The sequence below is a fragment of the Drosophila sulfurigaster genome, chromosome X, assembly GCF_023558435.1.
Source record: "Drosophila sulfurigaster albostrigata strain 15112-1811.04 chromosome X, ASM2355843v2, whole genome shotgun sequence".
Classification (NCBI taxonomy): domain Eukaryota; kingdom Metazoa; phylum Arthropoda; class Insecta; order Diptera; family Drosophilidae; genus Drosophila; species Drosophila sulfurigaster.
In genome coordinates this window covers 7,112,426-7,133,917 of record NC_084885.1, presented here as the reverse complement: position 1 = coordinate 7,133,917, position 21,492 = coordinate 7,112,426, and the positions used below count along the sequence as shown (strand labels likewise).

Below are 21,492 nucleotides of genomic sequence, written 5' to 3'. Positions count from 1 at the left end.
TTTGTGTATCAGAATCCTGCTCCAGTATAGTCTGTAAGTTTTGTAGGTCAACATACAATCCACACAATCTACAATCCACATTACATTTATTTAACTGTAAGTTATAAGGAGCTTTTATCGGTTCCGTTGGCATTCAAATTTTGATTAATTCTCGATTACGAAGAGGCAACGAATATCAATCATTTCATTTCAATCAAATTTGAAGTATATTTTTTCTAATTTCAAATTTACCGTCTTTTGATAATTTATATTTGTATCCATGTTTGTAGCTCTTAAATTATATATCATTCTTTGCAAACAATATTGGGCAAATTACGAATAGCTATGAATGTTTCTCAGAATGGAAAAATAAACTATCTATATGAATAAATTACTTGATTTAGTCTTATTCGGGGCTCAGTATCTGCGTGTATTTAAGTTTATAAGGTTTATGTCGCGTGAGTTGTGCGAGAGTCCATTTGCTGATAACGATAATTATTTGTGTTTATTAAGTAATAGTCGCATTTTAAGTTTAGATGGAGCAACTCGCTTACCTTGTTGAACAAGCTCGAACAATTATTCGATTACTCCTTAAAAGGAAATGTATTTCTGTTGCGTCTGTCCGCTAATTTTTTATGCAAATTTCTCTATCGGTTCTTAACTTATCTTTGACAAAGTTCGAGGTTTCTCCCGGTTCATTCCATTCATTAGTATTTTTAATAGTGATTGTTGTCAACCACCACGCACTGGGGGGAAATTCCACTATTATCGACTATTTTTCAATGGCTAGTCCAATCAAATTAAGCTATCTGTTTGCAGTTCATCTATGAGCACACACACACACACACACACGTATATATACACATATATAGATTCGATCTATATAATATATATATACATATATATTTTGCGTTACATATATATTTTTCATATTGGGTTTATATACAAAAACATAACAAAAATAAAAACAATGGACAAAATATGCATTTGGCAAATTGGCAAGTTGAAAGTTTTCTTTTTGGTAAAATTGTGATAATAAAGCCAATGTGGGTATAGCTGCCACAGCAGTTGTTTTTGGGAAGTTGTTGTTGTTGTTGTTGTGGTGGTGGTGTTGGGACCATATGCAGCCGCCAATGGGGGATCCGCACCGAATCGGGCCAAGGAAGAGGGAGGGAAGGATGTCCCGATGGGGCAGCGACGCAGCGTCGAACGGTTGTTTCGGTCCCGGGGAAACCCAGATGTGCCCTGGTCTGGGCAACTTTAGCCGAGCAGTACCTTGCGCATCATGAAGCCGCTGCTGGCATTCGCATTGCTGCTCGTCGTGGCGCGTGCCGGACGCTCGGGTTCAATGCATTTGGAGGAGCAGAGGTACTGCAACAACGGCACCCGATACTTGCCACAGAAGTCGACGAACTTGATGTGCTCCACACGATTGTCAAAGAAGACGCCCTTGCAATTGGGATTGACACAACAGTTGGCACTATTCAGGTACTCAACCAATGTGCGCGGCACATCGGCGGGTCCCGGTTGTTGGCCACTGGCGCGAACAATGCGTCCGGCTAGCTCCAATAGCGTCGGTGGCTTCAGGGCCATGTCCTGCACGAAACGCACCACCAATGGATTGTCACGCAAGCTCAGCTGTTTTTTGTTTCAGGGGTGAATGAAAAATGCAGCAATGGGTAAGGGAAGAATTCAGTAGCAGTTGAGCAACTACAAACCTCGGTTAGGTTCTTCAAGGCCACAATGTCCTTGGGCAAGTGCTTCAGTCTATTCTTATGCAGCAGCAGCGACTTCAAATTCTTCAGGCGTGCAATGCTCGTCGGCAGATGCTCGATCAGATTATCGCAGAGCACCAGCGCTTGCAGCTGACTCAACGATCCAACCGTCTCGGGCACCTCATTGATCAGGTTGCCGCCCAACGAAAGTACGTGCAGACTGAAACGATGGAAAGAGATGGAAGTATCGGAAAGTGAGTAATAAATAATGAATAAGTGACGTTAAAGAAATCGATTTGATAGGTCTGCAATCGGTGGAGCTGATTAGGATTGATTGCGAGGGTTTATTTGGGTATTATGTTGTCTTTGGTAGAGTTGCTTCCAAATGTTGTTCAGCGAGTTTAATTGATATACGTTTAGGGTTGTCCTTAATATGAAATTTCAAAATGTTGTTTATGATAAATCTTAAGATGAACGATTCGATAGGACCTCTAAAGTTTCCATGCACTATTTAAAATTATCTTATTTAATATATTCCTGGGTACCTTTACAAATCTGTTTTTGGTAGGGCTTAAGCGGTCCTCTAAAGAGTTTAATTTTTTATGATTATTTATAATAAGGCTATTAGGTGGTTGTGGGCAGCTTAGTGGTATGGCTCAAGAGGTCCTCCAAAGAGTGTTTCTGTTTATTTAGAAGCTGTTTAAAATAGATCTTCCTTTAAAGCTTATATTAACTTAAATAAGTAAGAAGTTGTTTTGCTGGTAGAGCATGGAAGGCGCTCTAAAGAGTTAAGCTTGATATTGATGTACAATTTAAAATTCCACAAATTTAATCTCATCATGAAATAAACAAAAGAATGGACAAATAATGAAGAATACAGTGGAAAAGTGGTGTTGGAAGGATTAGGGTTGTGTTGGTGCCAGGGGTTGGAAGGCTCTTTAAAGACTTTGCTTTTATTTTTGGTTGCTGCGGATTTTGTATACATTGTATAAGGTAGTCAGTTAGTTTAATTGCTGGCCCAGTTCCATTTATGTGAGTCACGCGCTGTTATGATAGAGTTGTCGAGAAGACGTTTCTTTGTTGGAATCTAATCGGTAAAATGTTTTGTTGTTTTTTTTTTTTGTCGGTTCGATTGGGTTGTTGTAGGGTCGTGTTAGTTAGTTGTTTTAATCGCTAGTCAAGTTGCAATTAGATGAGGTGATGTGGGGGTGAGGTGCGGTTTAATGGGACCCCTTTGTGGCATGGTTGGCAACAAACCGAGTGTGATAAATGAGAATGGGGGTGTTGGTGAATGCGGTGGGAAATGAAGAGATAGTCGAGTGCCTTAGCTTCCTTCGATAACCCCTGTGATAAAGACCTTTTTGTTTTCTGTTTTTTTTTTTCCTATCTGTTTGCTAGTCTATATAAGTATATATATATTTGTTATTTTGTTATTGGGAGGGAGCTTTTAGGGCGTCGGGCGGTTGGGGACTAGGTTTTTACCAGACTGTAATCTCTTGACTTTGGTCGCGAAGTTCGGGTACTTTTGATAAGTAATTCTATATAGGCTCTTTTGTTTATTTATTATTGTGTTATTTTGCGCTAATTGTGTTATTATAAATATGCCCCACGCTCACTAACACATCGCCGTAAATGGCAGACATGCGTCTCCAATACAAATATGCCAATACGGCGATACCTTTATGATCGGACCGAAATCGCTTCGGTCAAGTACATGTTTTCGATACGTATTTTTTTTTTTTATATTTTTTACAATGCCCGCCCCGAGGCACTCGAAAGTGGCGCGTTATCAGTTCCATCGGGGGGACTGAGTGTATAAAATGTAGCTGTGCCTCTGCCCTCTCTCTCTCTCGCTCGCTTGCGCTGTCTCTCTCTTGGATCTTGGCTACCCTTCGCTCTCTGTCGTCTGATACGCTTGACAACAACACAGTGGATTGTGAGGCATGGAATTGGGAGGTGGAGAAGAAAGTATTGGCGCCTAACGATACTTTGCGCCTACCGATGCACTTTGAAGTGGGGCAAGCGGAAGTCACACACTGATTTTTAAGCTCAATTTCCGTTTAAGCAGATCGTTGCAGATCAGTCAAGACATATAGTAGAAATTACTGGGAAGACAGACCAACAGAGATAGAATGATAAAGCAAATGGGTGGATCACATAAGATTCTATGACAGAAGTTTGTGAATGAAAAGTTCAATCGAAAATAGGAAGCTATTGATCATTAAAAGATGATCAATAGAGTGATCTTCAGAGCGTTCTTCAGGGTAAAAGAAATTCAAATTAATCAGCGATTATGGAACGTGAGACAGATGCTAAGATGCTTTGCTAAATTTGAAAAGAAGTGAAAATGGAATGGAATAGCAGAGCAATGATCGTTAAAGATCGAAGTCATTGTTAGACATTGTTTGGTGTTGCTAAGAGAGATCATCACTGGCTATATAACACATTTAATTTCATCACTTTAATTAACGCTGTTTTATGTATGCCATAAGCAGACAGAAAGAGATGGAGACGCGCATTGAAGAGAAAGTGGGATGGCTAGACTGATCATAAGAGAGCGAAAGAGAAGCACAGAGAGAGGCCACAGATAAGCTTCAGACAGACAAAACAGATGGCGATAAAGACTGCGAGAGATGAGAGAGAGAAAGAGAAAGAACTGTCAATCACTATAAGATCAGCAAATAGACGCTTTCTCGCGCCAAACAGAGACAGAGACAGGGACAGCGATTAAAAGAATGCCAATGAAATAAAAATAACATAATCCTTATTGGCTCATTACCTTTGCATCTTCCAAATGTCCTTGGAGATGCTGGAGATCTTGTTGCCGCCCAAATACAAATACTTGAGCTGTCGCAGTTCGGTGACCTGTTCTGGAAAATGCGTCAATTGATTGCCACTCAAATTGAGCTCCTTCAGCGTCGAGGTGCCATGGCTGCTGCCGCTCAATTTGCTCAACAGCGATTTGGGCAACGAGGCATTCGTCAACAGATTGTTCTTCACAATCAGCGTGACCAGAGGCAGCTGGCAAATGGCATCGGGCAGCTGGGTAATGGCATTTGAGCTCAGATCGAGTATCTTGATGTTGACAAACTGTTGCAGCATGCGCGGCAAACCGACCAAACGATTGTGATTCAATAGCAGCGTCTCGATGTCGCCGCTCGATTTGGCCAGCGCCTTGTGCGGCGAACTCAAATGATCCTCGAGTGTCGCCAGATCCAAGTTCATGCGTCCGAAATCGATTGTTTTCTGCTCTCGCGAATCCGTGTCCGAGCTGTCCGACGTATAGAGCTCCATCTCCACTGCGACAACACAAACTGCTCCAAACCTTTTGCTCTCGGTATATATAATTTCTTATTGCTCACAATATACACACACAATTGATATGTGTAATTGCGCTTGTTTGTATATGAATTTAGTTTTGTAGTTGTAATTGTGGTTGTTATTCAAGCGTTTTGTCTAGAAGCTGTTTATGGCTGTCACCGTCGCATTGCTCGCTTGTTTGCTTTGTTTACCAAGCCGATCTACGGCGCAAAATCAAAATCAAAATCAAAACCGAATCAAACAAACAGCAACAACGAGAACAACACACACAGAAAATAACACGCGACTGCGTCGACAACGAGTATCAAATATGAATCCAAAAAAAAAATATATCAACGAAAACGAACAACAACAGAAAAAAAAAATAGCAACAAAATAATAAAGCAAGCAAGTTTGTAGTATTTCAACTCGTACGCGGCGTGTTTTTGTATTTCTTTTTTTCTTCTTTTTTGGCTACAGACAGCACCACAGCACCACCGCAGCACCAACCGATGACTGAACTGGCGCGTTGAATTGCAGACTGCCGCTGCTCAGCTGTTTCACATTCAAGCGATGCCGACGACAACGACGCTAATGTTGATTGTCGATTGTGGTTATTCGTTCTTCGTTTTCTGCGTTGCGCACGAGGCCCAACGGGCGTATGCGTAATATATTATACTCGGCCTAAGCACGGGCTGAAGCACGGACAACGCTTTGCTTTCGTTTCATTCGGCTTCGTTTCGTTTCGTTTCGATTCGTGTCGTTTCAATTCGTTTAAGCACGCGCGACCAAAGGTGGACGTTGCCGGACGAGGGTCGATCGAACAGTTTGCAGTCTGCAACAAAATCATCTGTTGTCATCTGTTGCAAAACGAAAAAGTTAAGTAAAACGGCAAGTTAAGTAAAAATACATTTAAAGCCAACTAATCTATCAAATTGTTTGATGAATGTTATTGTATGTAAATTAAAGAAAATTAAATGTGTGTTTTACGTATTACTTGTTTATAGTAATATAATAGTAATATGATAAGCATTAGCAAAGTTATTTACAAATTAATTCAGTTTGAAGACAATAGTTAAACCAAGTAAAATAAATCTGATAAATTTGATAACTTATTTTCAACAATAATGACATTTTTATTTATTTTATTTAATTTCATCTCATGCAAATAAATAAAATAATGGTTGTTTAACTCTAAGCCAAAGCTGATGAATTTCTATTTGCAAAATATTTATGTTTATAAAGCTTAATGAGATAAATAATTTAATATCAATAATTTAATTTATGCCAAGACTAAACAAAACAAAACTTTTTATGAAATACGAATACTTTTTTTAGGGTTTCCCTTTTATCTATTTATTTATTATTATTTTTTTGTCAATTATATTTTTCCACAGAGATACAATTTCATTTTACCGATAAAATCAATTATTTGTGGCGACTTTGAATTTAGCAGTTTACCATTTACTTCTTTTTTTTTGTGTGAGCTCTCAAGTGCTTGACTGACGAAAGCAGGATAATGATTCACGGTCTCGCTCTCTTTCAAGTGTGTGAAAAAATAAAATGATGTCACATAATATAGTAAATCATGGAATTGAAATCAATGTTTGCATTTATGATGCTTAATTCATAATTCAAAAGTAATTTGTTTGATTTAGCAAATAAATATAAGATTAGTATTATATTGTACAATAATAATAAATGTTACGCCAATCAAATCAAATTCAATTCAATTTATATTTTTATTATTTAAAGATTTTTTAATTACTTGAGATAGCGAACGCAATTTGATGCATTCCATCGTTCAATCGTTCGACTCGCGATCATCAATTGATTTGAATTGCTTTCATATATTTCACGAGAACTTCTGTGCCAACTTTCCTTCCTTTGCTCGCTTCGTATTGAGGTCTTTGGCTCTTGAGCTCTTGGGCTCTTGGACTCCCGTACTTGATCATTTATGATCCCACAAAACAAACTTATCAATTATTTGCCCGCCCAGAAACTGTCGAAAAGTTATCAAACGACCCACTTGACTCAAGTAATTATTAATTGCTCAGAGCAAACACATACGCATTTATATGAATTTATTATATTATTATTATTAGAGTCCGATGCTCTTGTTGTTGTTGTTGTTGTTGTTGTTTTTGTTGCCCTCACTTTGTGTACTTAAGTGCGTCTAATCAAAGGAGACGAACGAACCCCCTCCGCTGCTCTAGTTGGCCCCGACCTGTCGCTCTTCGTCTTCTGCCTCTGCTTCTGAGTCGCCGCCCTCGTCCGCTCGCTCGCTGGTTCACTTGCTCGATGGACAGCTGCTGCTCCTCCACACATCTGGGGTGCAAAATATTGTTTATTATCGCGTCATTGGACCTTTCGAGTACCCCGCACTCATTAAAATGCAAAGTGGTTATGCGCGACTAAAAATATGGCTTGCGACATTTGCATTTGTGCAGACACAATTTTAATGTCCCGAATTCAGAAAAGATACCATTTATAGTCACAAAATACTCTCTAATGTAGAATTAAATAATTTCTTTTCTTATTATGTGGACTCATAATTTTAATAGTATAACTTATCCCATTTTATGTCAGTGCTAAACGTTTTGTATTTGAATTGTTAATATATAGTATTTATTTAATAAAATTGTAGTATTTTCAGTTATATATATAGATATATACATAATTTTAGGTTTTCTTTTTAACGTTTTGTATTTGAGTTTTCAATATACATATAGTATTTTTAATTTAATGGAAGTTTATTATATATTCAGTATATATTCGGTATGTATTAAAAATTATCCATTTAAAGTATTACGAATATACTACAACTATTATATTACAAATTTCAATTAGTGCTTTTGAAAAAACTAAAAAAATATTCAGAAAATACCAAAACTATTTTATTTCAAATTCGTCAATTGCTAAATTCGTTCTTTTTATACCCGCTACCCATAGGGTGGAAGGGTATTATAACTTTGTGCCGGCAGGAAATGTATGTAACAGGTAGAAGGAGGCATCTCCGACCCTATAAAGTAAAGTATAAAGTATATTCTTAATCAGCGTCAACAGCCGAGACGATATAGCCATGTCCGTCTGTCCGTCTGTGTGACTGTCCGTCCGTCCGTATGAACACCTAGATCTCAGAGACTATAAAAGATAGAGCTATTATTTTTTTTCGACAACATTTGTTATGTTTGCACGCAGATCAAGTTTATTTCAAATATTTGCCACGCCCCCTTCCGCCCCCGCAAATCAAAAAAATCGAATAACAAACGTAATTTTAAAGCTAGAGTTACGAATTTTGGTATAAAAATTAATTACTATAGTAGTTATGATTCCTGAAAATTTGGTTGCGATCAGATAAAATTTTTCGAAGTTATTAAAGAAATACTTTTGTATGGGCAAAAACGCCTTACTTGGGGTCTTAGTTACTTTGTCTGACAATCTGGTATATTGTGCCGTCTTTGGTATATTTTGAATGCGGTACTATTTCGATATATCATATATACCATTTGGTATATTTTTTTAGTATTTTTTTTAGTATATTTGGTATATTTTGAGAAATATACCGCAAAATATATTGCTTTTATTCAAAATGGGTAGCGGGTATCTCACAGTCGAGTACACTCGACTGTAGCTTTCTTACTTGTTTCGTTTAGTAGTATTATACATATTTCAATATTACAAAGAACTATGTTTATATAGAGGTTTTTTTAGTGTGAAGACAATAAGGATAAGTTTAAAGTAAAGTATTTCAAATTGGACAATTATTAAATACATTTTCTTAGTGGAATTGTGTAAATCTATTTTTACATAATTGTGTAATTAAAGAAACAAATTGTTATGTTTTCTCAAAGCTACAATTTATTTAAAAGTTTTCTTAATAAAACAATTTTCATTTCGGTGATTCTAGGTTGCTATATATTGCTGAAACAATTTCTGTATGTTTTCTTTAGTTCTGCTGCACTTAACTTTTCAGATTTTACTTCCCTTGCCTTCACTACGTCTCTATCTCTGTCTCATACTCAGAGCCCTTATCAAATTATTTTGATAGTTTTATCAGCTTTTAGGTCCTCAGTCTTTCGGCTTGTGGGCAATAAAAATGATAACTAAAAGTCTACCATTTAAATGAAAACATAGATAAACTCTGTTGTTTTTTTTTTTTGAAAGAGTCGTAAAATACTTTCGGGAATCAAACGCAAAAGCTTAATGAAATTGCAGGACAAATCGTATATCGATAAATGGGAAATCGATGTAAAGTGAAGAGTAACTATTTATCGATCAGAGCTGAGAGTTGTTGGCAGTCTTGTGATTGTTTTTATTGTTGTTTGTGTACTGTTGTCTCTGTCGGCGACGTTGCGCTGATAAGCGGCGACAAGCCAAAAATACACAAATAGCAAAATACGAGCGAAGCGATCAACGCGATCAGTTCGCAATTTTCACACACAAACACACGCATCGAAAATAATACGACAAATATGAAATATATGTATTTAGACATTTTGTACTTACTATTATCACATCAAATTGGTGCAATTTATGAGCAGCTGGCATTCCAAGTACCAATAACATCAGCAACACCAGGCAGCAGCAGCAGTAGGCAACAGTGGCGGCCGTTTGTCTCTGCCCACTGGCCACATAGAGGCGCTTAATTGCTGCGTGCGATTTAAAACGCTAGCGAAACGCGCGATTGTTTTTTGCGCACGTTGCTAATTATTTGCTATGTATGTGTGTGTGTGTCTGTGTTGGTGTGTGTTTTGGTTGTGTGTTTGCTTGCTCGCTTACTTGTGCTTGCTTACTTGAGCGGTGACTGTGTGTGGTCCTTATCACACCTAACTTAATGTGCTATAAAATACAAAAACAATAGCAACAAAAAAACAAAATATTCCATATATAAATATATTGATGTGCATACGTAAAGTAGCAAAAATATCAACAACAACAACAACTACAGCGAAAATAATAACAATAATAATACGAGTGCTGTGCCAAAGATTAAAACAATAAATAGGCGACAGTACAATTTAATCAATGTCTTGTGAAATTGCTGCCAATGCAGTTAAAAAAAAAACACACACACACAAACAATAACAACAACACGACTCAAAACGACATCACAAAGGGTCCAGACCCGATCGTATACAGTAGTAAATAAACTGATTACTATACTGACTGATTTTGTGACCCTGGCTCCTCCATCTAATCTATTTGGCAAATCAATTATCAATTATCTGTCGCGTCGTTGCTCATTGACTGCTGTTGCAGCATGTCGCGACACAAGTTATGAGCTAAAAGTTATAACTTATGTAGTAGCTTCCCCTTTGTTCCTTAACGAATTTGGGAAGACACAATCCAAATCCCATTTTGGTAGTTACGACTTGTCACAATGATGAGCGCAAATCGTTTCGGACACAATTTGCACAACACCCTAATCAACATTTGACACACATTTGACATTTGTAATTTGAATACCAACAGTATGTTGCTTTATTGTATTATTCGCTTCCTAAAAGTATGCTACATAAATCGTTTGAGTTTTGTTTTATTTTAATTCATTTATAAAAATATAAAATACTTCTTAGCAGTCTTTGTGCCAGAATCACGGTTGCCATTCCAAAAAAATAATTTTTTGTACCAAAATTTTACAAAAATTTACCAATTTTAGCAAAAATGTACCACAAATTTTTTCACGAAAGATTTTTTGTATTTCACAAATTGTGATTCAAAATTTGTGTCTTGTGCAACAGAGCCATTTGTTAAAATAATATGTGTGAACATAAAATTTTAAGAAAAATTTAAATTTTAGACCAGGCGTATTGAAAATGTACCAAAAGTAGCAACCGTGGCCACAATATTCAAGCTTGAGATTCATATCAATATAGTCGGTAGGCTGTCGATTAATAACATTGCCTATCCTTGGGCCACAGATAGAGGAGTGGGGAGGTTAGGATAATGTGTTACTATAAGTTTTATATAATTTCGCTTTTTTATTATACCCGCTACCCATAGGGTAGAAGGGTATTATAACTTTGTGCCGGCAGGAAATGTATGTAACAGGCAGAAGGAGTCATCTCCGACCCTATAAAGTATATATATTCTTGATCAGCGTCAACAGCCGAGACGATATAGCCATGTCCGTCTGTCCGTCTGTGTGTCTGACCGTCTGTCCGTCTGTCCGTATGAAACACTGGATCTCAGAGACTATAAGAGATAGAGCTATAATTTTTTTTGACAGCATTTGTTATGTTTGCACGCAGATCAAGTTTGTTTCAAATTTTTGCCACGCCCACTTCCGCCCCCGCAAATCAAAAAAATCGAATAACAAGCCTAATTTTAAAGCTAGAGTTGCGAATTTTGGTGTATACAATAATTACTATAGTAGTTATGATTCCTGAAAATTGTGGAATTGTGGAAGTTATTAAAGAAATACTTTTGTATGGGCAAAAGCGCCTACTTACTAGGGTCTGAGTTGCTTTGGCCGACAATCTGGTATACTGTGCCGTCTATGGTATATTTTGAATGGTGTACTATATCGATATACCAAATATACCATTTGGTATATTTTTAGTATTTTTGCAATATATTCGGTATATTTTGAAAATGATACCGCAATATTTTGCCTTTATTTTCAATTTCAAATTTGAAATTGGCGCGTGGAATCCACTACGAAACTTAAATTTTTGTAGCATACTTTGAGGGTGTAGCATTACGGCCGATAGATGGCGCTACTAAATATGCTTACTGCATTTCTGCTTGCTGCTGATTTATGTTCGCCTAGTATTTTAAATGCTGAAATTGTAGTTTTCAGCCTTCGTCGCGCTTTTAAAGCACCAGCGAGCGGGTGAAAACTGCTAAGCCAACTGATGAAATACCAGACGAACATAAATAAGCAGCAAGCTGAAGCACAACACTTTTTTGATTATTGAGTGGCGCCTCTTTCGTTTGAGCTCGTAATGACGATTGAAATTTGAGCAGCCCTAAAGTATGACACAAAACGATAAAATACTTTTGCTGGAGCTTTAGCGCGTCAATTTGAAATTTTAAAGCAACAGATATAAAAGATGCTTCAGAGGATATTGCATTTTACAAATAGGAAAGAATGCTGTGCAATGAAGTGACGCTCTGTATATCTGCTTGCTTCCGATTTATGTATGCTTGATATTTCACTAGCTGTCTTAGCACTTTTGGTCATTGCTGCTGATATTTTAATTAGATTAAGAACTCGTACAGTAAGTGAACTCTTGTAATGTAACAGGTGGCTTCGCATTGTTCTACTACTTAAGACACACTCATAAGTCTGAGTGTTAATAATATTATAAGCTGGCAACAATATTAGCTTTATAAAAGCTTTCGGTCAGCGCAATAAGCTTTAGCAGAGCTTAAAAGCGAGCGAAGTAACAGGTTGTAAAGGCACGTACTGTGTGCCAAAGTTGTCCCAAAGCCAAGAGGCAGGAAATGATAATCCCGTTATTTTGGCACTACGTTGGAGGGGAACAGCGACCTGCCCCACTACAAGTGCCGGAGGGGAACCGAAGAAATACCCACTATAAATGTTGAGTGATTTAGATAGGGGATAGGAGTGTGACATTGATATTAGAAGTAGGAGATGAGTGCTTTACGCGTATGTGAAATGAGATAGCTGACGTTGAATGTTGAATGTTGAATAAGTGATGGGAGTATTTTAGGAGTATTTTGCAATCGCAGATATGGTCGGAGTCTCAAATGACAGCAACATTTTGTGGCCTAAACGTGATAAGCTGATAAGCTTGTCGAGCTACTCGAGTGTCTGGCACCCCATGGCGGTCATTTTGGGGTCGCTGAATGATTCGAAAAAAAACCCACTCGGTTTGCATTTCAAGTAACATTTCAGGTTTTTTTTGCATTTATTGTCACAGCTTAAAGACAAGACCAAAAAAAAAAAAATAACAAATTCTATATATAAGATACATATGTAGGAAGATAGGAATACTTTGGACTCTTAGCGTGGCGTCAAATTGTGCTTGCCACCATCGATGGGGAAGAGGGCGCCGGTGGTGAAGCTAGCCTTGGAGCTGGCCAAGAAGGCAACAGCCTCGGCCACCTCAAAGACATCGCCGACGCGTCCCAAAGGATGCGAGTTGATCGCACGCTCCAACAGAGATTTGTAGGCCTCATCCTTGATGCCAATGCGACTGTGAATGTTGGTGACCACAAAGCCAGGATTCACCGAATTCACACGCACACCCTTGGGTGCCAATTCCAAGGCAACAATCTTGGTGAACTGATCGAGCGCCGCCTTCGAGACGCCATAGCTGAGGGCGCCGGCAAATGGCCGAATGCCCGCACAACTGCTGACATTCACTACAGCACCCTTGGTCTTGATCAGATGAGGAAGCACCGCTTTCGTGAGCAGAAGGACACCGCGCAGATTTGTGTTGAGCACCGCATCGAATTCCTCAATGTCAAGCGTCTCCAATGGGCCGCTACCCAAGATGCCGGCATTGTTGACGAGCACATCGATGCGTCCGTATTTCTTCAGCGTCTGCTGGACAATAGCCTCGGCGTCCTTGGTCACATCGGCAATCACGTTCAGTGTCTTGACACCCTTGTACTTCTGCTGCAGCGATGCCTCGGTGGACACCAAATTGTCGGCATTACGTCCGACCAGCGCCAACTGGGCGCCCTCGCGGGCCAACACCTCGGCAATGGCAGCTCCAATGCCGCTGCTGGCGCCTGTCACAATCACCACCTTGTCGTTGAGGCTCATCTTCTTGACTGTAGCTGCCCTGCTGTGCACGCCATGAATTTATGTTCGTTCGCTCCCAGCTGTCCATCTCACTCGCTCTCCCTTGCCCTCGCTCCCTCACTCTCTCTCTCTGTCTCTTTCGCTCGCTGTCTTGCTCTTGCTTGTTGGGTTGATAAGATTAGAGCGCCTGTAACTCAAGTGACGGCGACTCGACGTTGTGACGCAAGTCACAGCATACTGTGTGAGTTTTTGATGTGTGTGTTTCTGAGCTGTGTGTGCGAGTGTGTGTGTGTGTGTGTGTGTGTGCAAGTGTAGGTGTGAAAGTAGAGTTGTGTGCGTCTTGTACTGCGTGACACGATGACTTTGGTTGACCTAGCACAACTGAAGCAATTAACAAGAAAGCAGCATTAACTATTTTCATACCCGGCAGCTGCTGGTTAAGATCGTCGCATGAGTTGGTTGTCATCTTTATGTAGTCTAAATAATATTAAACTAAAGGGTAAACTCAAAAATTAATTACAAACTTATTATTGATGCTTCTTTATGAGTACAGAAATTATATTTTTTTAATAAATTTGGGTTCTCTCTATTCAATTTATTTAATAATTGAATCTCCCACAAATTTCCAGCCAAGGTATTTTATCTTGACGGCCATATGAAATGAAAATGAAATTAAACTATGGGATAAACTCAAAACGTAACTTCAAACTTGTTTTTGATACTTATTTATGATTACTAGAAATTCCATTTTTTTTTTTAGAAATGTTTACTCTTTAATTTATTTTTTTTAATCATTGAACTTCCAACAAATTTGTATTCCATCCAAACTATATCTTCTTTAATAGTCGAAAACGTTTGTTGTCATCCAATTGAAGTGAAAAGAATATTCAACTAAAGGTTAAACTTTAGCCTTTGAATCACGATTATTTTGATTGTTATTTATGAGAACTGTAAATTGATAAAATTAACCCCTATGATGTTAGAATTGATTCCTATTTATTTTATTTATTTTATAAATAATAATTAGATTTAAGATTAATGTCAGTTTTTATTTATTTATTTTTTTTTTTTGTTAGAAACTTTCTTAATTTTCTTATTTGGATTTATTTTTTTCAAATTATTAATATAAAGGAGACTGAATCGTTGTTGAATTATTATAATATAAAAATTGTTTTCCCTTTAATTTTCTCTTCATTTAAAACAAAAATTATTTTTGAGATGAATGTAAATATTAATTTACTCATTTTGATTAAAAATTATATCATTTTTTCATAAACTTATGTTTTTTTTTATTCCTTTTGATTTTTTCCTTGTTTTTGTAATTATTAAAATAAATGAGTTTTACAGCTAAATTTAATGTGCATTTTTATTAACTTATTTGTATTAAAAACTATATATAATTTTTTTGTTTACTAAATTTATGATTTTTGTTAATACAATATAATCCTTTATTTTTCTAAATATGAAAATAAACGAGTTTGCAACTATTTACAACTATCTGTTGAATTTGAAATAAAGTCGTTGTTCAATTTGTGGAGCACGCTGTCATCTCTAGAGAGCGGTGTCTGTTAACCTGTTGCGGTTGGGCTTTAGATTTACAAATTGTGATTCAGTTACAGCATGTCATGTTCGATTGGACGGCAGGTCTCTTCATGGGGGATAGGGTTAACTATTTGCATGTGCTTGGGTCTGTTTTCGATTGCATAACTCTCCCCAAACAGACTCTCAGTCGTCTTGTGCGTCGTGCGTCGTACGTCGTACGTCGACCGTCCGCGTTCGACCCGCATACACATTTTGAAAGTCAAGCGACAAGTTTTTAATTAAAAGTTTTTGCGGCTTGTCTGATTTCAAACATTTGTGAAATAATGCTGCAAGCTGACGCCGCGAATACAACCGACTTCAGTAAGAGCCATTCTGCCGTTCCATTTAATCTGAGCATAATGCTCAACCCGATAGAGGCCGACCAAATGGGCAAAGAGCGTAAGAGTAAGAGTAAGCGTAAGCGTAAGCGTAAGCAAGTTGCAAGCAAGTTTCATTTTGAAGGGTACGCTACGTACTTTGCTCTGCGTACTCTGCGTAGCACCCACAAAACAAGTACACACGACGGGCCCCCCTCTTAAACGCCTGACGGCAGCTCACATTAACTTTAAGCGGTTCCGTTGTCAGATAATTAACATTTCCATTTAGCCAACGGGGCCGAAAGCAGACTCGGCCTCGTATATCACCCAGTGTGTACGCTCTTTGACTGTGACTCTGACTGTGGCTTTGCCGTTTGCCGTTTGCCGTTTGGCGTTCTCCTCCATTGCCGCCCCAAAAGATATATGAGTCCGAGAGCCACAGGAAAACTTTCGAACAATAACAGAAAAAGAGATGGGTACTGATTGCGATAACAACAGTTACAAATTATCACAGCTCTTATTGAGATAGTTACCGATATGACGACACCAGAACTGCTCTAGCCTAAAGAGTCCGAAAGGGCGCATACACACACACACAAACACACAACTATTTGCTGCAGATCTCAACTAAATCATGCAGCTTAATGACCCTTTAACTGGAGCATGACTATGCGATTTCAGTTAAGATTACGCCTGAAATATATGTGTGTGCCCCCCCTCTTTAGCATGGCTAATATACGAGTATGCATAATACAACGCGCTTCAACTGATAACTGAACAACCAACTGATAAATACATAACATTCTTATACCCACTACTTGAATAGTAAGAATGCTACAGTCGAGTGCTCTCGATTGTGAGATACCCGCTACTCATTATGAATAAAACCAAAACAGTGTGATATTAATTTTAAAATATACCGCAAAAATACTAATAATATTCCAAATGTTATTTTAGGAATATCGATATAGTACTACATTCAAAATATACTAAAAGTATTTCTTAAGTAACTTGTCCAATATATCACAAAAATACTAATATATTAGATATTATTATATGGTTCTACATTCAAAATATACCAAAAGTATTTCTCAAACAACTTCTTCAACTTTTATATGATCGCAAACAAATTTGTAGGAATCATAAAAACTACAATTATTCTATCGCGATTAGGAAATTATCAAGTTGCTGGGACAGAAATAGGTGTGACAACAATTTGAAACAAACTTTATTTGCGTGCAAACAAGTGTCTGTCAGATCTAGGTGTGCTTACGGACGGACAGACAGACAGACGGTCATGGCTAGATTGTCTCGGCTGTTGATGCTGATCAAGAATATATATACTTTATAGGAGCAGAGGTGCCTCCTTCTGCCTGTTACATACATTTGTACATTTTCTGGAGTTACAAAGTTAAAATACCCTTCTACCCTATGGTTAGCGGGTATAAAAAAGGGGGGGGGGGGTATAAAATGTTTGTTGATATTTTTAGTTTCAGCGTTCAAACACTTTATTAGCTCGTGCTGAAAAGCTTGTTTCCGCCTCAAATAAAAATAAAGTTATTAAAAATACAATTTATTTCAGTTTCATCACTTTTTAATTACCATAATTCCTTATCTACATATTTCTAGTCGGACTCAAATTACTTGCTAATTCATATACAAATATATTTCTCTTTAAACTGCTGTGAAAACAAACTTTCTCGCTTAGCAAGTATAAAATACTTTGTCAGATCGCATTACTCTATTCCTTTGCTAATCGTATTTACCTTAAAGCAAAGTTTTAGTTCACCTCAAATACATTTTGTATATTCTCCATTCCGTTTTGTGGTTGGCAGCAGCAACTACTTCTTCTACTACCACTACTCAATGTAGTTTAGACTACTCGTTACTATCGCAGCTGCTATCTGAGCGAGCGTCAGGTATGGAGCACAAAACTGATTAACATTCTATGTTATTCGCAGTTATCAACTCAATTACACGGCCATCGTCGTCGTCGTCGTCGTCGACATCGTTGTTGTTGTTGTTGTCGTTATTTTCCATTGGCCAACAACAGCAACAACAACAATGTGTTTTGGGGGCGGGAAAGTTTTGTGTTTTCCTTTTTTTATTTTGCATTTTTGTTTCGCCTTCTACTTTCGCTTGGCGTTGCTGCTGCTGCTGTTGGTGCTTCTACTTTGGCGCTGCTTGCCTTTGGCATTCGCGTTTTTGGTGTTAATATATGCACAAGGGAAGCCCCAACTGCAATTAAGCAAAGTTTATGGAAATTGACAACCAGTTGGAATTGCATACAAATTAAATCATCCAACAAAGGTCGCTTTTGCAATAAATTAAGTTTTAATAACACACAAGAGACAAGAGACAATAAAAAAAACACAAAAAAAAAAAAAAATAGCTAAATCTAGCAGCAAAGAGGTGAGAGAAATTGATCGGGATTAATGCTGATGAATATGGAAATTGTTTGCTACTACTTAAGCACAGCCTTGTTCTTCATGGGCAAAAATGAGGCCAACAAACAGGCAACTGCAAAGGCAAAAAAAGTAAGAGAACGGATTAAATCACAGTCAATGGGGAAAAAAATGGGAATGATTCACTTACAGTACATGAAGAAGCTGATCATGAGAAAAGGCGGCACACAGCCCAAGCTCATGAGAGCTGGAAAGAAAATGTTGCCCAGCAAGGATCCCATGCGACCCACCATCATGCTAAGCGATACAATCATGGTGCTACAAAAAGGAGTTGCCAAAGTCAATAAGAATGTCAATTTATAATTTTGCTCTATAACTCACCGCAGAGCAGTGGGAAACATGCTGAGCGAGGCGCTGATCACAGACGTTGCCGAAATGCTGCCCATTGTCACAAAGATGGAGGCAAGCGCCACTGTGGTGGCCGCTGAGCTCGACCAATACATGCCAATGGCACAGGAGCCGGCGATAAAGAGGGCCATAGCTGCAAATTAATAATAGAATTAATTCTGATTGAACTCTGATAATGTGGTAATCAACACTTACACATGATGCGCTTAAAGCCAACGAGATTGACCAGAAAACCGGCGAGCATATAAGCCACCAAACCAGCGGCAGCAACAATTAAGTTGTTGGTATAACTGGACGGACTCACATTCACCGTGCACTCATGATCCGGATCATCCAGCAAAGAGGCGGCCACCTGGCGTTGTGTGCGATTCACGCTATACTCAATGATGTTGCAAATGCTTGTTTCGGAGTCGGCGGTCTGAGTCATCATCTTCTGGTACTCGTTGATGGAGGCAAACAGTTGCGGCAGCCAAAGACGCATCGTATTCTGACTGCCAGAGAAAGAGAAAGAGAGAGAGAGAGAGATTGAAGTTGGTCAGACTAATGCAAAGGATGCGTCCAAAACTCTTACCCCAAAAGTACGCAAAAGTTAAGCAAATAGACCCAAAGGGACAGACCCAAATACGGCTTGACGAACAACGGACGCAACTGCACCAGACCCGAACGCAAGGAGCTCTTTGCTTTGCCAGCTGCCTGCTCCACATCAGATTCCTTCTGCTGCTGTTGCTGCTGCTGCTGCTCGGGTAACTTCAAATTGCTGTCCGTGGGCGGCGTTGACTTGGCAGCCACTTCGCTTGCCAGCTCCTTGATCTAGGGAAAGGAAAAAGAGCAACAGCAACGGCAACGGCAACGGCAACTGACATGTTGTTTAGCTTGCTTGGGCAAAGTACTTGATTCAATCACTTACGGGAAATGCACTGCGCGGCTGTCGCGTATTCAGTGCATAGATGAAACGGAACGCTTCCAGCGCCTCGGCATTGCGGCCGCGGGACATCAGAAACTTGGGGCTCTCGGGAAAGAAGGGGAACAGCACGAAGCTCAAGATGCTGGGCAGCGCCGTGATTGCCACGAAAATCTGCCATGAATGCACTGTCAAAAGCAAAGAGTGCAAAATTTATTGAGAAACTTTGTAATAATGATGAAATACTCAACTAGAAAAAACAGTTTAAGTTTGATGGACTTGTTTAGTATGCCAAATGCCATGTAAACGAGCAGTGAGCAACGAGCGCAAGATGGCGCCAGCTTGTATGGCGAATTTTTAGTAGTCGTGTTAAGTATACGCAAATCACGTATACGTAAACAAATCATTTTAAAGCTATTCTATACAAATGTAACAAAAGGTATTATTTTAATATGTAATAGAGCTGCTGCTTGATGCATAAAATTATTTAATAAAATCTATAATATAGAAAATTAATTGTTGTTCTTAAAAAAATCGTTCGCATTATATTCCGTTTGCAGTAAAATGTAATTTTAAAATCTTTACTAAAAATATGTAAAGTCTATTAAGAAGCGTTTATATGTATTATGTTTAGTTGGAAAATCTACAAGACAAATATGTAAAGTCTATTGATTTCCTCTTATCCGTTTGCTTTAATCTGTTTAAGCAGAAAAGAATAAATTTACATTTACTCTTCTTATTTGTACTATAAGTTTAATAAATATTTATAAGAAATAATTAAAGTGTTTGAAAAGTAAATAAATAAACATTCGAAAGCGTTTCTCAATTGAAATTACATTGTTAGATATGAAGATCAAATTTAAAATAGTATATAAAGTTTATATAACCGACAACGTACGCTTAATCTAGAAATAGGCCTGTCGACAAAAGTCAGCTACAAATCCAATCAAATCAGTGGCTATCAGCTGCTCAGCTGCTATCTGCGTTATCTCTACGTTATCATAGTTGTCTAACACACTTTGAGGGACACGCCAAGGTGAGGCACTCTCTGGATGTGTGAAAAATGGGCGTATGTTCTTACCTGACAGTCCCCAGATGTCAATGTCCCAGGGTTGGGGCAAAATGCCCATGGCTAAGCCGGGTAAACTGAGCGTTGCCATGGAGAACATAATGCCCACCGACATAATAACGCGTTGACGATATTTGCGACCATGCAGCTCTGTCAAATAGGTCATTAGCACGGCAAAGGGTCCGCTCATGCTAAGGGATATATGGATATGCTAACAGATTGCATTAATTTGTGAATTGCGCAGGCAATGCTTACGTGAAACCGCCTAAATACTTGAACACCATCAGTTGGACAACGTTTTGGCTGAGCGCACCGCCTAGCACACAAATCGTATCGGCCAAATAGCCATAGATGAGCAGCTTGCGTCGACCTTTTGTGTCGGCCAAATAGCCCCAAAAGACGGCCGATGAGATCATGCCCGCATACGTGATGGCATTCAGCACTCCCTTGTCCAGCAGACTCAAATGCAGATCACACTCGGCACTGGGCAGAATATACGACATCGTTGAAGTCTCATACACGGTGCCCATCGCCGCTGGAATTGCCACCAAGAGCAGCAATATATTAAACAGTCCAAATCCAGCCGTATCAATTGCCGTCTCAAAGTCTGCAGGCTGATTTGGATTTGGATTTGAATTGGAATTTGAATTTGAATTTTGTTCGCCAGCTGCTGTCGATGAATCATCCTGTTTGTTGGGCTCAGCGATCGCAAGGGTCACCTCCAATTGCTTGGGTAAATTCTCCTCCAGCTGGCTCATTTTGTGTGTCGTTGTCGTTGCTGTTGCCGTTGGCTAACTAAGTGATCACGGCGCAGTTACCGCGTATCTTGTAGATCTATCCACAATGGGGACTCATCTCTTGATTTTGCAAAAAAAAGCAACAACAATATACGTTGCTAATTAGACATCATTTACACAGTGATTACACCAAGAGAAAGGCAGCAGTTAGTTGACTATAATTAAAGAATTAGAAACTACCCGCTACCCTTTTTGAATAAAAGCAAAACAGCGCCGTATTCATTTTAAATATACTTTGAAAATATATCATAGATTACAAAATATACCAAGGCAATTACGATCCCTAGTTTTTGCCCAT

At 38.5% G+C, this 21,492-nt stretch overlaps 3 protein-coding genes across 3 annotated transcripts; all 3 read right to left on the bottom strand.

Moving 5' to 3' along the window:
* Positions 1-52: 52 nt before the first annotated feature.
* LOC133849153 (leucine-rich repeat-containing protein 58) lies at positions 53-5,516 on the bottom strand. Its single transcript, XM_062285058.1, has 3 exons — positions 4,474-5,516; positions 1,698-1,914; positions 53-1,617 (listed from the first exon to the last, which is right to left on the bottom strand). The coding sequence occupies exons 1-3, from the start codon at positions 4,986-4,988 to the stop codon at positions 1,240-1,242; spliced, it is 1,110 nt and encodes a 369-aa protein (XP_062141042.1). The 5' UTR covers positions 4,989-5,516; the 3' UTR covers positions 53-1,239.
* Positions 5,517-12,855: 7,339 nt separating this feature from the next.
* LOC133848612 (3-oxoacyl-[acyl-carrier-protein] reductase FabG) lies at positions 12,856-13,767 on the bottom strand. Its single transcript, XM_062284249.1, has one exon. It carries the CDS (start codon positions 13,735-13,737, stop codon positions 12,970-12,972), a length of 768 nt encoding a protein of 255 aa, XP_062140233.1. The 5' UTR covers positions 13,738-13,767; the 3' UTR covers positions 12,856-12,969.
* A 3,441-nt stretch (positions 13,768-17,208) lies between these two features.
* On the bottom strand, positions 17,209-21,220 carry LOC133848622 (uncharacterized). Its single transcript, XM_062284259.1, has 8 exons — positions 20,653-21,220; positions 20,410-20,588; positions 19,335-19,516; positions 18,999-19,237; positions 18,623-18,918; positions 18,401-18,560; positions 18,210-18,337; positions 17,209-18,134 (listed from the first exon to the last, which is right to left on the bottom strand). Exons 1-8 carry the CDS (start codon positions 21,153-21,155, stop codon positions 18,079-18,081), a joined length of 1,743 nt encoding a protein of 580 aa, XP_062140243.1. The 5' UTR covers positions 21,156-21,220; the 3' UTR covers positions 17,209-18,078.
* Between the last annotated feature and the right edge of the window lie 272 nt (positions 21,221-21,492).

Coding starts and splice junctions, on each gene's coding strand:
- LOC133848612 (XM_062284249.1), bottom strand. CDS start 13,737: ATGAGCCTCAACGACAAGGTGGTGATTGTGACAGGCGCCAGCAGCGGC.
- LOC133848622 (XM_062284259.1), bottom strand. CDS start 21,155: ATGAGCCAGCTGGAGGAGAATTTACCCAAGCAATTGGAGGTGACCCTT. Junction 18,919..18,998: donor AACTTTTGCGTACTTTTGGG/GTAAGAGTTTTG, acceptor TTTCTCTGGCAG/TCAGAATACGATGCGTCTTT. Junction 18,135..18,209: donor GATCAGCTTCTTCATGTACT/GTAAGTGAATCA, acceptor TTGCCTTTGCAG/TTGCCTGTTTGTTGGCCTCA.
- LOC133849153 (XM_062285058.1), bottom strand. CDS start 4,988: ATGGAGCTCTATACGTCGGACAGCTCGGACACGGATTCGCGAGAGCAG. Junction 1,915..4,473: donor GACATTTGGAAGATGCAAAG/GTAATGAGCCAA, acceptor CCATCGTTTCAG/TCTGCACGTACTTTCGTTGG. Junction 1,618..1,697: donor CCTTGAAGAACCTAACCGAG/GTTTGTAGTTGC, acceptor AACAAAAAACAG/CTGAGCTTGCGTGACAATCC.